Below are 16,297 nucleotides of genomic sequence, written 5' to 3'. Positions count from 1 at the left end.
TTGCATATTACCTCTTTATTATATAGGATACAAACAATACCTAGCAGTTCTATCACCTTTGAATTTGGAAATGCATGTAGCCTGAAGAAAAACAGTATTTTGGAACTAATGATTACCAAGAGAAAAAGTTTGGCTGGCTATACTGGGTGAAGAGATTGTACATACATACAACTAAAAGCAAACACCGGCAATAGGTGTTTCTAATTTTACCCCCCTTGCCCTCCCAAAGGAGGTAACTGCTGCCCTCCACACAGCCACAGACGACGGGGTCCAAGCCAGTTCCGCCACTGCTGGTTTTCTAAGTCAATGAAGCACTTGCAGCCAATGAGACATGAGGGGAAGGCTGCCCAGAGGCTTCAGGGAGGGTTTTCTGGTGAATACACTTAAGGCACAGAGGGGAGGCCCTCTCCTTGCAGAGAGTGTCCCGTTTCCTGAGTGTGTGTCCCGTGGCCAGGATGTGGCCGTCTCGTGGTCCTCCCACAGCCCTGCAGCCGGCTGAGCCAAGTGGATGTGCAGGGGCCTGCCCCTCCCGACTTCTCATGTGAGATAAACTTCCCTTCTAGCCCAGCTGAATCAGGATTTCCTGTTCTTAGGGTGCAGGACATCCTAACGGGCAGATTCCCCAATTTAAGAAAAGCTGGAGAATTCATCTGAAGAGGCCCAACCCAGCTTCACTTGCTGGGGCTTGGGATGACAGCTGTGACCATCCGTCATGAGTCATTGCAAGGAGGTAGCAGCAGGTGCCCTCAAAGGTGACTGTCCCCATACACATGAGCTCCACCAACATTTTCATGGGACGTGCCAGACATTAATTTTATCAGCACTTAAATATTAAAAACAAAAACAGCCAGCACTGCTTTGCTTTAATAAATATTTATTTAGTGCCTGCTATGTACGAGGCGCTGTGTTTGTGCCAATGATATGCAGATGAACAAGGCATAATTCTTGCCTTTAATGAGCTCACAGTCTAGCATGGGAAACTAGACATGTAACCAATAACTACCATAAAGTGACAGATGCCAGGAGATTGATCCCAATAAGATATTATGAGAACCCAGAGGAATAAAATATTACTTTTGGATGAGCATACAAGTTTGGAGAGGTGTCTTAGAAGTAGGAAGTCTAAAGTGACAGGTCATGGATGGACCTTGAGAATATTATGCTAAGTGAAACAAGTCAGGCAGAAAAAGCTAAGAACCATATGATTTCACTCATACAGGGCAAATAAAATGGACACTCATGAGCACAGACAGCAGTGTGGTGGTTACCAGAGGGGAGGGGGGAGTTTAAGGGAGTCCTAATATATGATGACAGAAGACGATTTGACTTTGGGTGGTGGGCACACAGTACAATACCTAGATCTTATAACATAGAAACCCACACCTGAAACCTATGATCATATTAACCGATGTCACCTGGGGATAGCAGCTACAGCATTCAGACAGGATCAAGCCTCGGACTGACTTGTGGCAAAGCCACATACAAGTCCCAGCTTGGAGGGCAAAACCCTCCCAGCACAATTACAGCCAAAAGGCTATGGTTGTAAGCTTGACCTTATAGTCGGACCCTAGGTAGCTAAGGGATGTGGGCTATGGGGGTGCAGCAAGTGCTGCCAAAACAAGGCTTGAGAGAGTTCAGAGAATGGCAACAACAGGAAAGAAACGGATTTGAAATTCGCAAGAACACTGTAAACATCTTGCCCTTGTTTTGCTTTGTGTGATTTGACTATAAAATAAAGACTCGGCCTACAGGCTGTGTCACCGTTTCCTCAGGCAGGCACAGTGATCCACCTGGTCCCAACTGTATTCTCTTGTCTGTCTTCTTTAATCCTTCACCGCCCCTCCTCAGGTTCACCCCTGGCCGTGCTGGATGCAGTTTAGTCACTTCGATAAATTTAATTTAAAAAAAAATGTAGATAGGAGAAAATTAAGAGGAAAAAGTAATCCAGGAAGACTATGCTCAAAAACGGAAGCAGGAGGGGTCTAGTGGGGTTGGAATAAGTAGGGTGGGCATAGGGGGGTGGGGACGGGAAGCTGGAAAGATGTGTTGGGCTCAACTGAGGACAGTTATGTCTGCCCGGCAAAGCTGTATCAAGGTCAATGGAAGCTTTTATAAGGAGGTGATGTGCTCCGAGCCCAGCTTCAATCAGCTTAATCTAGTAACAATGGGCATGACTCTCTGTTAGGAGGGACTGAGGGAAGGAGGCCAGTATAAAAAGAAGCAGAGTCTGGACTAGAGTCATAGGTAGTGACAATGAGCATGAAGAAGGCACAGGGGAAGATGGAGACAGAATTGGGAAGACTTGGCAATGACTAAATATGGAAGAAGCAGGGGTAACGGAGGGGGCGGGGTGAAAGATGGCAGCAGTTTTATACCTAGAGATGAGAACGATCCGTTCACAGAGCTCGGAAAATCCAAAGAGGAAAAGGTTTGAATCTGGGACAAGAAAGAAGGGAAGAGGTGAGCCCGGATGCTGGCAGACATGCAGGTGGAGGGGCTCATGAGCAGTCCCAAGGCTGGGGCAGGGGTCTGAGCTGGAACACAGACTGGGCAGTCGTCCATGCAGTGGCGACAGTGGAAGCAACGCTGAGCTGGCCCCGCCCTGCCACAGAGGATGCTCTGGAGTACAAGCTATGGTCGCATTTCCCTTACACGTGGAATTCTCACAGAAAATTCCTAAGTATGATGATGCATCACAGGAACAGCGCTGTTTCTCTTTGTGTGCCCTCTCCGCCTCGCCCCCGAGAAACGACATCTGCAGTTTTGATTCCACGCAGGAAAGGTGCCTCCACTGTGGAGGGTGGTCCTGAAAAGACTGACTCCAATGAGAGTTTTCTTAACTTGTCATTGTCACTTATTTGGAAGAGTTTTCTGTAGTAAAGTTATTTTTCTAAGGATTTCAGAAAAGCTATCGATGTACCCCACCTCACTGAGGACCTGAGAGGTCATCGCTATCTCCCTCATTTCACAGATGAGGAAACTGAGACTCAGACAGGCCAAGGGACTTGCCCGGCATCTGACGTGGCAAAGATGGCAAAGCCGGAGCCACAAGTAAGACAGTGTGCTCTCCTCCCCCACAGCCTTGTCCCTGGGCGCCAGCTTCCATCTGGTCACACAGAGACACGCACAGGTGGGCAGAGAGGTGGTCGACAGACAGGAGATAGATACATAAGTAGATAATGAAGCGAGAGTGGCTGAGAATAACACACCTACATTTAACTTTTTTTCAAGTAGGAAAAAGAGAAAATGGCTTCTGACAGGAGGCCTATTTTTTGGACCCACCAACGCCTTGCAGACCTGAAAGGGAAATTACCCTTTCTTAAAGTTATTTCGCTACCCTCCACACACACACACACAATTAAAACCACACATCACATTCCATCAGCCATAGGGTCAGCCGACAGAAATGGTGGCGCTGGTGGGCATGTGTGTACACGGAAAGGCAGTGTGCAGAACAAGACCAGGGAGCATCAGACCTTAGATGGTTCTACCCGTCACGGAAGCAAATGCCCAGGGTAATTCCCTTGTGAAAAGCGCTCCGAGAAATCCTTGGAATACAGTTCCAAATCCATCCATGTACAGAGAAGATGGAGAAAAAAGACAATTACGTTCCAAACATTTAAGTTGCAAATACGCAGGCTGAGCTCTGACGAGCCCTGTCACAGTCAACTAGCCCGAGAACATCAGCATCGTCCCCAATCATCTGGAAATACACACCCTATCGATTTTATCATTCATGGTTCCCTTTAATAGAGTCCGCCAGCAACACACATCAGGTGGAACGATCAGATTTTCCAAAAAACCTTCTTTCTATAGAGAATGTAGGCGATGAGCACCCAGAGAGCCGTGGCGACGATGTTCTGGATGAGGTGCTCTTTGTGCGACTGGTTGTCCTGCAGCCTCCACTGGAAGGGGAAGTAGTTCTTGAACACCTCGTGGCCCACGTACACCAGGATGGAATTCATTCCTGAAGGACAGAGACAGACGGTCGTGTGTTCCTGCCACTCATCTATTTAACGCTCTTCTTTAAAAAATATGTATTTGTATTGATTTCAGAGAGGAAGGGAGAGAGAGCGATAGAAACATCAATGATGAGAGAGAATCATTGATAGGTTGCCTCCTGCACGCCCCCCATTGGGGATCAGGCCCACAACCTAGGCATGTGCCCTGACAGGGAATCGAACCATGACCTCCTGGTTCATAGGTTGATGCTCCACCAACGAGCCACGCCAGCCGGGCTCATCTAACTTAATTCGTGAAATTTTATTTTAGTTCAGTGAAAAAAACAAAAGCACGCACTGATATTACTGGCTACTGCCAAAAGTAAGTGATGCACATCTTAGATACTTAAGTGTAAATTATATAAAAAATTATTAGAAAGTCTTCATTTCATAACAGGGTGATTCTTGAATACTAAATCTGAAAGGAAAGCCAAAATTTTAACTATTTTCTCACAGAAAACGGGAGGTCCAAAGAAAGCAACTATTACTAGAATCAGAGGGAAGAAATGAGTCACTGAAGTTATTGGGCCTATTGGTCTCCAGGCAGAACTGCATTTTAACCATTCTGTTTATCTCTTGGTATCCTCTCTTGATATTTCTCCTGTATCATCTGTAAGGCAGTGCGTTTACATTAAGAAAGAATGCCCCATTTCTGAAGCATTGGAAACTAGATGATATGCCCCAGATGGTTGCCTGAAGAAATGCCAAACAGATCTAAGTAGGTAAACTGGGTGGACTGCTTTGAGACAGGCCAGGGGTGTCCTGTGTGGCCTGGGCCTGCGTGGCCCCTGCTGCTTCCTCTCTCAGCCTGCAGGTTGGGGACATACCACCAGGCTGGGGCTTGAGGCCCCTCTGTGGGTACACTCAGCTCGTCTCTGGGCCAGTCCAGTTGGTCACTACAGCAACTCTGTTAGGGGTCAGGGGGGACTTACCTGGGTAATAGAATGGGGCTCCTGTCCACAGGCCCTTCACATCCACGATGGGGTACAGGATGAGCAGGATGAAGAAGGCAAAGGAGCTCAGCGTAGTGACGTACGAGATGGACCTGGGGGGAGGTGAGCGAGGGGTTTCGGGGCTCCTGAGAGCACATCGACATGAGCAGCGCCAGTCATCAACACTGACACGACACTGTCTTCTGTACCTACCAGAGATTCTTGTTTACTGGAATAAAGCCTTCGTTTTCAGAAACTTTCGTCAGAACAACAGAGATAAGCCCCTATAATGAGGGAGAGAGATGATAAAGGTTTTTTCTATTACCTCACAAAACAATTATGTGTCAAAACTGAAGAATTTTACTTATGTAACTAATTAGGGAGGGTTGAATTTGTGTCATATCTTATTCTTTTAGCTGGAAAAATATTTTTAAGATGCGGAACTAAAAATATTCTCTATTTTTTAAAATTTTGTCTTATTGCTTAAAGTATTACAAAGAGTAGTACCTACGTCTCCTTTTTAAAAAAAAAAAAATTCTCTAAAAATATGTTTTCATCATTCCTCTGAACTGAAGGTAAACTAAGTGATAAATCGGAGTGAATCCTGAGAGGAACCATGACGGCAAGGTCAGGGGTGACATGCACCGTCGACCTTACACTCCTCTGTCACCTGTCAACCTGGAAGCTGGTCTCTGGAAACCTGTCAGCATGTGCCTGGTCTTCCTGGTACGGCTCCCACCAAGACCCGTACCTTGGTTCTGTTTCCTCATGCATTCCTGGCTGGCTGCTGATGGCCAGTGCTGACTTCTTTATAAAGACAGTTTCCTTAAAAAAATAAACCTGAGAATTTAGGTGGAAAGATTTGTTCCTCTCAGTTATTCAACTGAAGAATGCTGCCCTGGCCAGGTGGCTCCATTGGCTGGATCGTCAAACCACGTGCCAGAAGGTTGCGGGTTGGCCCCCAGTGGGGACGGGAATGGGAGGCAACCAATTCATGTTTCTCTCACATTGATGTCTCTCTCTCTCTCTCTCGCTCTCTCTCTCTTAAATCAATAAAAACATATCCTCGAGTGAGGATTTTAAAAAAAGAAAGAATGCTACTTGTTGCGATGTGGTGACAGCTGATACACAAGTGTTGCTAAACATTTTTAATTTAAATATGTAAATTAAGTTTTAGGGAGGAACGTCGTTACTCACTAGAAAACACCACCAGGCAGTGAATCTGATCAGGATGTCTTTGGTCTGATCCTTGTAGTACAAGAGTATTTTTCCTGCCTGGAAAAGAAAACAGTCTGACGCAGAGAACTGCCGAAGGTATATTCTGATTTCACATCCATCCATCATCTTAACCACTCCACTGACCCCTCTGCCCGCACGCTGCTAGGCGCTGGGATTACAGAGGAAAGGCATGTTACCCCCGCCCTTGCCTAGTGGAGACTGAGCGGCACCTGGGACCACATTAGAGAGGAAGTGCCATAGAGATGAAGCTATGAGTGCAAAGCAGGAAGAGCATTCAGGCCGACTGGAACAGCATGCCCAGAAGCAGATCACAATGGGGAGAAAGCCCACCAGCCCTCAGGTGCCGCAGGGCACGAAGGTGATAGGCAGGTGGACTTGTAGGTCTCACTGACAGGCACTGGCCTTCTCCCCTAGGTCTGCCAGATGGCCCAGTCTGGCGGTGGAGGAGGGATAGGGACAAGGTGGAACTGGAGGCAGACAACATTTTAAACACAGTAAAATCTGAACTTTGCATAAAAATCCCCTCAAATTAGGAATTAATTTCGGAAAATATCAAACTATAAGAAAGTGTTATTTATAATAATATCTAAATTTTATGTTTTCAGAACTTTACATGAATTAAGTTATTTAATCCACTCAACACCTTTATGAAGTAGGTGCTAGTGAAGCACAGAGGGGTCAAATAACGTGCTGAGGCTACCCAGCTACCGCGGGCAGGCTGGTCTGCACTCTTAAGTCCTACGCTGCTTCCACAGGCACAGACTTAGCTAGAAAGCATGCACAGGGATTAAATGAAAGCACAAGGTAAACTACAAAGTGCTATGGAGATAAAGGCAGCATTTCTAAATATGAAATTATTTAACCACCAAATTGTATATGCTTTCGACCTGCACTGTCCAATACAGGAGCCCGGAGCCAGAGGTGACTACTTAAAATTTAATTTAATTAAAATTTAACCCTGGCCAGTGTGGGTCAGTTGGATGGGCATTGTTCTGTGCACCAAAAGGTTGCCGGTTCGATTCCCGGTCAGGGTATATGCCCAGGTTTCAGCTTTATCCCCAGTAGGGAGCATGCAGGAGGGAGCCGATCGATGTTTCACTCTCCCATCAATGTTTCTCTCTCTCTCCTTCTCATTTTCTCTCTCTAAAAAGAAAAAGAGAAAAAATCCATAGAAATAGCTTTAAAAATTAAATAAAGTTTAAGATTCAGCCCCTTAGCCCTGGCCAGGTAACTCAGTTGGTTATAGCATTGTTCCAATACTCCAAAGTTGCAGGTTCCATGCCTGGTCAGGGCACATACAATAATCAACCAATGAATGCATAAATAAGTGGAACAACAAACCAATGTTTCTCTCTTTCCTTCCTCTCGCTCTCTAAAATCAATAATTAAAAAATTATTTAAGAGAATAAATAAGCAGCCCTAGCTGGTTTGGCTCAGTGGACAGAGCATCGGCCTGCGGACTGAAGCATCCCGGGTTCAATTCCAGTCAAGGGCACATGCCCGCTTTGTGGGTTCGATCCCCAGTAGGGGGTGTGCAGGAGGCAGCCGATCAATGATTCTCGCTCATCATTGATGTTTCTATCACTCTCCCTCTCCCTTCCTCTCTGAAATCAGTAAAAATAATAAATAAACATACATATAAAATAAAACTCAGCCCCTTAGTCATACTAGCCACAGTTCAGTACTCAGTAGCCACACGGAGAGCTCACATACAGAACATTTTCATCATCACACGGAGTTTCATTTGCGCTGCTCTGCACATTTTTCTTCTCCCAGCTAGTGCCCCTCAAATAACAACTTCAAATACTAGTGCGGAGCACTTTAGGAAGAAAAGGCCGGACTGTTCAGAATTTTCACATGTGAGACAAACCAAGAATACCCTGTACTGACTTTGTCATAAAATACGCATAACCTGAAACCAGGTAGCGTGTACACAAAGAAGTGTGAAAAGTGTCACAGTGACGTCCCCGCATCACCAATACCAAGTTCTCTGCACAGTCCAGCGGAAATCTTCTACCAGAAACAGCTGTGCCTCCGTTTCTAAGGTAAGCCGTGTGAATAATAAGAACCTCTTTTGACAATATAGACATTATACCCAATTATTTGAATGTGCTGAATTTTAGCAGCTTCTCGTTTTGACAATTTGTCAAACACAAGCAAACATGTTTAGACCTGTAATACACAGAAGAGGATGTGCTTCCAATGATTTTAATAAAACAGTTTTTTAATTAGTAATGAGTCAGTAACCCCAAACTGTAAGGAAAAAATGTTTCCTAATGAAATGGACGCATACCTGAACTCCTAAAAATGCCATCACAATGGAGTTGATGGTCCCTAGGATGCCTTCGGGGTCGTAGGCCACCGCGGTGTGATACAGCACCTGCACAAAACAGAACAGGAGGCAGCACTCGCTCCCTGGCCACGAAAATGCACACAACTCACAGACTAAATATAAGCTCCAATACACTCCAACATTTAATATGCTTCATTTTTATGCAGAAATGCATTGCCAACTTGCGGGGATTGTAAGAATAACACCTCTGGCCAAGACAGCGCGTGTGACTGACACTTCAGAAGGGCCTGAGAGACCAAGGACCACCTATGGGCTAGCACCACCACCTCAACTTCAGGTGGCTCAGCGACACGACACACCCCTAACCAGTGTCAAACAATTTCCAAGATTATTCTTTTTGGTCAACCCTGTTGTAACATCAATAGCGTCCTATCTTCTTTTAAGACAAATAACATTTAACATATCTATCTGTTATTTTATTATACAGTAAGTTGTTGTAGGAATGACAGAAATTTGGAAATGCCCAGTGTAGCGGATGCTGCAGTGTGCCACCAGATTCCCCCTCCCCCACCTGGCAGGACTGAAGCCTTCCTGCCCAGCTGCTTCCAGTGTTAGTGACCAATTGCTCTCAGCCAAGTGCCTCTCTGGATCTGTCCTAGACTGAAGAGAGCCACCTCTCCAGGAGTCAGACCCCCATTGCTGGGGGAAGTGCACATCCCACCGTGGGTATAGGGCCAGATCCCCCCCTCAATTCAGAACACCTCTGAGGGCTACCCCAGCCCACCCCGCCACCAGGAGATCAGCTAAGGCCTTCGTGTGACCGGGATGCATTTCAACTGCTCCCTCAGCCCTTCATTCCGCAGCAGGCCTGGGTCCCACGGGACTGCCTGCAAACTTCCTGCTCGTGAATCCGACCTGGGACCCGCAGAAAAGCACTAGGCTACGCATCTGATACGATGTAGACTCACTTTGAAATCTAAAGTAATGTTTCCCTACAGCCCCATCATGAACACTCAAGTCCCTAAAGTTGGTCATCTTTTCAAATAAAAATCAGTCCCCATCCTAGTTTATGAAATGGACACAACTGCAAGTTGGCCAGCCCTTTCTACCTTCCTTCCCTCCTGAGCGCCTACACGTCCAGTTCCAAGTGCAAGCCCATGCTACTCACAGTCGAGGAAGGATGCTGATAAATGTGATCGTCTCCCAGAAGCAAGCGGTCAATGTAGCCAGCAGCTCCTCCCGTGCAGTTCGGGTACTTCCCCAGATCTCCGATGCCGCCAGGCCCAAGGTAGCCGCTGGGGAGTGAGAACACATGCTTACCAACAAGACTCCAGAGGGATAAGAGTGCATACTGGCTGTGCACGCAGCCCAACAAAGAGCCGCACACGTGTACCAGCCAGGAACCCCTCTGGCGCCAGCCCTCTGACCAATGCTCTTTTGATTGGACGGCCTCCCACGTTAAGGCTCCGCAACTTCCATTCAAACTGACCCTGAAAAACCCTCCCAGGGACACTCCTCTGGACACACACCAAGCTCTTCTCCCAACATACAGTGGCCTCAACGGAGAAGAAAGAGCGAAAAGGATTCCTTGGACTTGGGGGATCTGAAGATAGAGCCCCAAAGGACTGACGAGGCAGAAAATGACAAGCACAAAGGGATGACCTACACGGGGTCACTTACGTGGGGCATCCGGGAACAGGTAAGAAGAATGTCAAGGCCAGCCAAACGCCCTCCAGCATCAAGATGACGAGCCACTGGGGCCAGCTGGATGTGATGTCCTGAAGACAAGAGCACCTTCTCTCCTGAGTGAGGCCATAAAAACACAAGCTGAATGGAAGGAGCACAAACAGAAAGTAACATGCAAGCATGTGTACTGGGGAAATTCCCTCTGATTCTTCTCTTGGCCTTCATTGTAGTAATGCAAAAACACATGCACATTTATCTCGTATGTACTGTGTGACCTGGATGTTTCCTCTCTATGAAGTAACACAGTAAAACATTAGTTACAAAGAAATCAGTGGACAATTCCAATCCTGTAACCAAAGAGAACTGGAAACAGATGTTCACACAAAAACTTGTCTACAAATGTACACAGCATCGTTAAAATGCACAATAGCCAAAAAGTGGAAACAAGTCAAATATCCATCAAATGATAAATGATACAAAAATGTGGTTCAACCACAAAATGGAACACTAGTCACCAAGGAATCCAGGACTAATACATGGCACAGCATGGATGAACCCTGAAGACATTATGCCGAGTGAAAAAAGCCAGACACAAAAAGCCACATACTGTATAATCCCACTGACATGAAACATCCCAAACTGGCAAATCGATAGAGACAGAAAGTAGATGAGGGGTTGCCTAAGGACTTGTGAGGGACTAGTAGTGAGTGCAGGGTTTTTGGGGGGACAGTGAAAATGTTCTAGAAAGAGATAGTGGTGATGCGTGCACAACTCTGAATACCACTAAATATCACTACATTGTATACATCAAACACGTGAGCTTTATGGTTTGTGAAATATGTCCTCCCTTAGGGAAAAAGAAATAGCTGTCACCTTGGTAAACTCAGCAATTTATAGCAAGACAGAAAGTAATCACAAAAGAAGTGACTTGAAATACTTCTTACAACAAAGAAACAGCCAAGGACGTACTGTCATTATCCCACACTCTAGCTTGGCACTTTCCCCTCCACGTTGAACCTTTGCAGCCTTTTGTATAGATACTGATATGTAATACAACTCAAAAAAATATAGCCCAGCCAGCGTGGCTCAGCGGTTGAGCATTGACCTAAGAACCAGGAGGTCACGGTTCAATTCCCAGTTGGGGCACAGGCCCGGGTTGTGGGCTCAATCCCCAGTGTGGGGCGTGCAAGAGGCAGCAGATCGATGATTCTCTTTCATCATTGATGTTTCTATCTCTCTCCTTCTCCCTTCCTCTCTGAAATCAATAAAATATTTTAAAATATATATATGTAATATACATACACTATATGTCTATATATATAAAAGCCTAAGCTACCAGCTATATAAAAGCCTAAGCAACTGCCGGCCGGTAGTTATGATAAGCACTGACCACCGGGGCAGACACTCAATGCAGGAAAGGAAACCACAAATATGGAAACATGGAACAGACTGATGAATCCCAGAGGGAAGAGTGAAGAGAGGAAGGGGGGGCGGGGGGCGGGAAGAGATTAACCAAAGATCTTATATGCATACTAGAGGCCCTGGTCTGTGCCCTCTCGCAATCCAGGATCCCTCGGGGGGTGTCAGAGAGCCGATTTCGGCCTGATCTCCACAGGCCACGCTGAGGGACCCCACTCATGCACGAATCCATGCACCGGGCCTATTGTATATTATATATATCTTATACCACAAGGAAATTAAAAGAGATTGAGCCAGCAATCTAGGTGATGGTGATATTATTTTTTTAAAAAAATATATTTTATTGATTTTTCACAGAGAGGAAGGGAGAGAGATAGAAAGTTAGAAACATCGATGAGAGAGAAACATCGATCAGCTGCCTCCTGCACATCTCCCACTGGGGATGTGCCCACAACCCAGGTACATGCCCTTGACCGGAATCGAACCTGGGACCTTTCAGTCCGCAGGCCGACGCTCTATCCACTGAGCCAAACCGGTTTCGGCAATGGTGATATTATTTTAACACCATCCAAATACCTTTGGTTACTGGACACTTAAAAATGTGTTAAGAAGGTAGATCTCTTGCCAAAACCGGTTTGGCTCAGTGGATAGAGCGTCGGCCTGCGGACTGAAAGGTCCCAGGTTCGATTCCGGTCAAGGGCATGTACCTGGGTTGCGGGCACATCCCTAGTAGGAGATGTGCAGGAGGCGGCTGATCGATGTTTCTCTCTCATCGATGTTTCTAACTCTCTCTCTCTCTCCTTTCCTCTCTGTAAAAAATCAATAAAATATATTTTTAAAAAAAAAGAAAAAAAGAAGGTAGATTTCATGTGTTTTTTAACACCAAAAAAAAAACCTGACTGACAGCTCTGGCTGGATAGCTCAGTTGGTTAGAACGAGGTCCCATTACGCCAAGATTATGGATTCAATCTCCATTCAGAGTACATACAAGAAGCAACCAATGAGCCAAAGCCGGTTTGGCTCAGCGGATAGAGCGTCGGCCTGTGGACTGAAAGGTCCCAGGTTCGATTCCGGTCGGGGGCATGTACCTGGGTTGCAGGCACTTCCCCAGTGGGGGATGTGCAGGAGGCAGCTGATCGATGTTTCTCTCTCATTGATGTTTCTAACTCTCTATCTCTCTCCCATCCTCTCTGTAAAAAATCAATAAAATATATATAAAAAAAAAGAAGCAACCAATGAATGCATAAATAAGCAGAACAACAAATTGATGTTTCTCTCTCTACCTTGCTCTCTCTCTTTAAAAATTAACTTTAAAATGGCTGATATAAAAACTAAATAAAAATAACTAATTGAAGTAAAAAAGAACATATTTGACTAACAGCATCAAAGAATCTACTGAAGTACTGCACTCAGAACTAAAGGAAGTCCTAAAAACCAGAGACATTTCCCGCTCTTTTAAAAAACAGGGTTTCTCACCGAGACACAGTTTTCAGGCACAGGCTTGGCAAAGAGGAGCTCTAGCACGGCCACCACGAAGTAGGTCACCCCCAGCCGCTGGAGCACGCCAGGGATCCGTACCTTATCCCACGACACTGCAGGAGGCCCAAGTTTGGGAGAGGTTAGTCAGCATCTCTCATCTCACCCCAAGGCATTACTTTCTCCTAAGGGGGAAGACACACCTACACTGCACCTGAGTGCATCCTCTTTAAGCTCTCGGAGACGGGAATACTACATGTGGTCAGCAGACATGCTCACACTCACAGCAGGAAGCTGGCCCGCTGGGGGACTGGGATGAGAACAGAAGTGTCTGCCTCGGGGGTGGGGATGAAGCAGGAACTACCCTTAGCCTTGAAGTGCATCTCCTGGGCCTTTCTCATGAGACTATGGATTCAACTCACAATCCACCGACGGACTCTCCCTGCCCTACAGGCCACCGGCTGTCTAACTAGAAGAGTGGAACCCTATAATGAACCTATAATGTACCCTGCGAGCAGTGGCCCGCCTCTGGAGATCCACGAGTCAACTTTTCTGTGACACCTTCCCTTGTGACCTCTACCTCCTCCTAATGCCTAGTCTAAGTGGTCATTGCCTGGGGTGTTCCTCTGGCTAGTGTCCAGCTATTTGTGTCCACTTCTGCTACTGCCCCAGGACGACAATGACCAGCACCTTCCTCGATTCTGATACTGGGTCCCAAACAAAGGACCTACATCCTTCCTTCATTTTTCCTATCTCGCTCACACCCCTAAGACAATGACGAAGGTGTCATGCCTTCCCAGCAACCCAGATGGCACACAGGTGGCAGGTGACAAAGGTGAATTTTTGAACCACCACACAACAGCCTTATTATGAAAGTTACTGAAAGCAAAGTGGCAGGAGGGCAGGGTCTGACAAACAGGGGGCCTGGTCTGGGCCCCACTTGGCCCCGCTCTGCACTTTGATCATCTGAAGAAAGCGCTCCCATCTCTCACACTTTCTTTGGGTTCGGGTGGCCCAGGTCTAGAATCCAATAGGGTAGCAATAGTGCCCAAAGTTATACAAGCATCATGTATACTTTTCTAATAACTGTTCTTTTTGTAGGTACCTGCGATGGAGAGATTACACTTCTTTCGAATTATACTGTGTAGTTTCCATATTTCAACCTGCATATATACAAACAGAGGGAGGGGGGATATACTTACATGGACCAAGGCAATAATTGGGGTTCACAATGACAATTCCTATGCAGATTAACAGGAAACTCCTCCACGAAACTTTCCCCAGCAGTCTGAATTTTGAACATCCCCGCTGCAGTATGGAAGTCATTGATAGAAAAATTGAAGATCCCATAATAAATACAAACCTAAAAAAAAAATACCCAGCTATTACTAGATGGCCATTTCTAATGTTTTGGTCTATATATACAAAAAAAATTGTAACATATCATAATATTTTATAACCTGTTACATAAGAGAAGCTACATATGATTTTTTAAAAGTAGCCAATTACTGAATGACATTGGGTTAATAGCGGAGGAAACATAGAACGCAGCCCTCTAGGCTGTCAGATTTGTGTGCCCTGGAGTCCTGTCCTCAGGGAGATTCTTCAGCACTAAGTGCAATTTCCAAGAACAACTGTCCCATGTAATCATCAGAGAGAAATAAGGATGGAGATGCTGTAATCCAATCAGCTCAGAATTCACTAGCATGCCCTCCGGTCCTTGAGAAACAAACCACACACTTCAATCATTTCTAACTCACTCTTGCTCCTGGAAGAAAAATGATAGCTTTGTTTTTCTTTTCTTTTCTGATTTTGTCTGAGCCACGCATCTCTTTTCTTTCCTTTCTTTTACCATACTAAATCACCTCTTTAAAAAAAATCAGAATAGCAATTTCTCTATTTGGAGAAGGGTTACAGAGATGAGTTTGCTCTGACTGCACACAGCAAGCCACTTTTCTGTAGGGACCCTCACAGAGAATATACGTAAATAATTAGCAGGTCTGTGGGCTTGTAAAAGTTCCTCCTAATCTGGCTAAAAAAACAAAACAAAACACAAAAAAAACCCCAACCTCCTTACCCCAAAAGCCCCGAGTTTATATTAGTGATGAAACACAAGGGACCAAAGACTTAAACCAACACGCAGGACCACTTCCTAATGATGGAGCTCAAGGTGCCACAGCAAAGACATAGGTTCTTCCTTGTATAGGAGGTCAGGGTCCCCCAAGAAGGTCAGCAGCCACAGAGGAGTAAAGACAGTGTTTAGTTCTCCATTGTTATTCCAAATTTTACTTTAGAATATCATTGCCCTGTTAGAGACTTACCAGAGTTCCCTGATACCAATATACAGCGTTACTTTTAGGAATGATTTTTACACTTATTTTCAGGATTAGTGGCATTTATCATTTCCTACAAGATTCCAGGACCTCGTACAGTACACTGTGTCCACACTCACACTCGTCTTTTACACGCACACGTCTTAGATGAGCACTACGCATGCGAAGTGGAAGAACTGTCCAGTACCACGACTTTTGGAAGGACCTCGTCACAGCAGAGGCCTGTGAGTGACACAGGCCTGTGGCCCAGAGCTCAAGGCTGGTCTCAAGAAAGGCTCCCACATCAGCTGAAAAGGAAAACCCGGAGATGACCTGCGGGAGAGCTGGTGGCAGACGAACTCACCATGGGAACACAAGGTCAGCCACTGTCAGTCCTGCAGGGAAACACCAACACGGAGAGGTAAGGAAAGGGGATCTAGAGTGTGAATACGTCCTAAATTTAAAAGGAAAACACTGTGAAGGAACACACAGCCCTCCCCGGGGACCCTGCAACCTGTCCCTTGGCCTACAGCCTTGCCTAGGAACATGTCTGGGCCCGGGAGAACCAGACTAGCAGGTGTGGACAAGTCTGTTATCCTTAAGCCGTGCTACTCTAAACCCATTCTTAAACCAACCGCCAAGGCCAATGCACAGCCATCGCTCAGCACCACTCAGACCAACTGCAGGTCAATGGCACCCTCGGAGGACCAGGCGTCTCCGAAGGTATGTGCATGGCTCTACTGAAAGGCACATCTAGAACATGACAGGGATCCTTTACAACTGAGTTACTTTTTCTTTTTTTGGTTAATCCTCACCTGAGGATATTTTTCTATTGATTTTTAGAGCGAATGGAAGGGAGAGGGAGAGACAGAGAGAGAAACATCAATGTGAGAGACACACACAGACTGGTTGCCTCTCACATGCACTCCGACCAGGGTG

General features: G+C 45.9%; 1 protein-coding gene across 2 annotated transcripts in view; it reads right to left on the bottom strand.

Moving 5' to 3' along the window:
• Window positions 1-857: 857 nt before the first annotated feature.
• Window positions 858-16,297, bottom strand: part of HGSNAT (heparan-alpha-glucosaminide N-acetyltransferase) — a 34,429-nt gene continuing 18,989 nt past the window's right edge. The window contains exons 9-18 of one of the 2 annotated variants that reach the window (XM_036300032.1): window positions 15,723-15,753; window positions 14,249-14,409; window positions 13,047-13,162; window positions 10,146-10,267; window positions 9,634-9,760; window positions 8,466-8,552; window positions 6,131-6,238; window positions 5,147-5,217; window positions 4,934-5,046; window positions 858-3,967 (exon numbers count right to left, since the gene is read on the bottom strand). In XM_036300032.1, the coding sequence (XP_036155925.1) occupies window positions 3,786-3,967; window positions 4,934-5,046; window positions 5,147-5,217; window positions 6,131-6,238; window positions 8,466-8,552; window positions 9,634-9,760; window positions 10,146-10,267; window positions 13,047-13,162; window positions 14,249-14,409; window positions 15,723-15,753 (1,118 nt within the window). In that variant the 3' untranslated portion in view covers window positions 858-3,785. The remainder of the gene's footprint in view (window positions 3,968-4,933; window positions 5,047-5,146; window positions 5,218-6,130; window positions 6,239-8,465; window positions 8,553-9,633; window positions 9,761-10,145; window positions 10,268-13,046; window positions 13,163-14,248; window positions 14,410-15,722; window positions 15,754-16,297) is intronic. The other variant, XM_036300033.1, reaches the window with a different exon arrangement.

This window comes from Myotis myotis, unplaced genomic scaffold, assembly GCF_014108235.1.
Source record: "Myotis myotis isolate mMyoMyo1 unplaced genomic scaffold, mMyoMyo1.p scaffold_m19_p_3, whole genome shotgun sequence".
Lineage (NCBI taxonomy): Eukaryota > Metazoa > Chordata > Mammalia > Chiroptera > Vespertilionidae > Myotis > Myotis myotis.
This window is presented reverse-complemented; position numbering and strand designations above follow the sequence as displayed.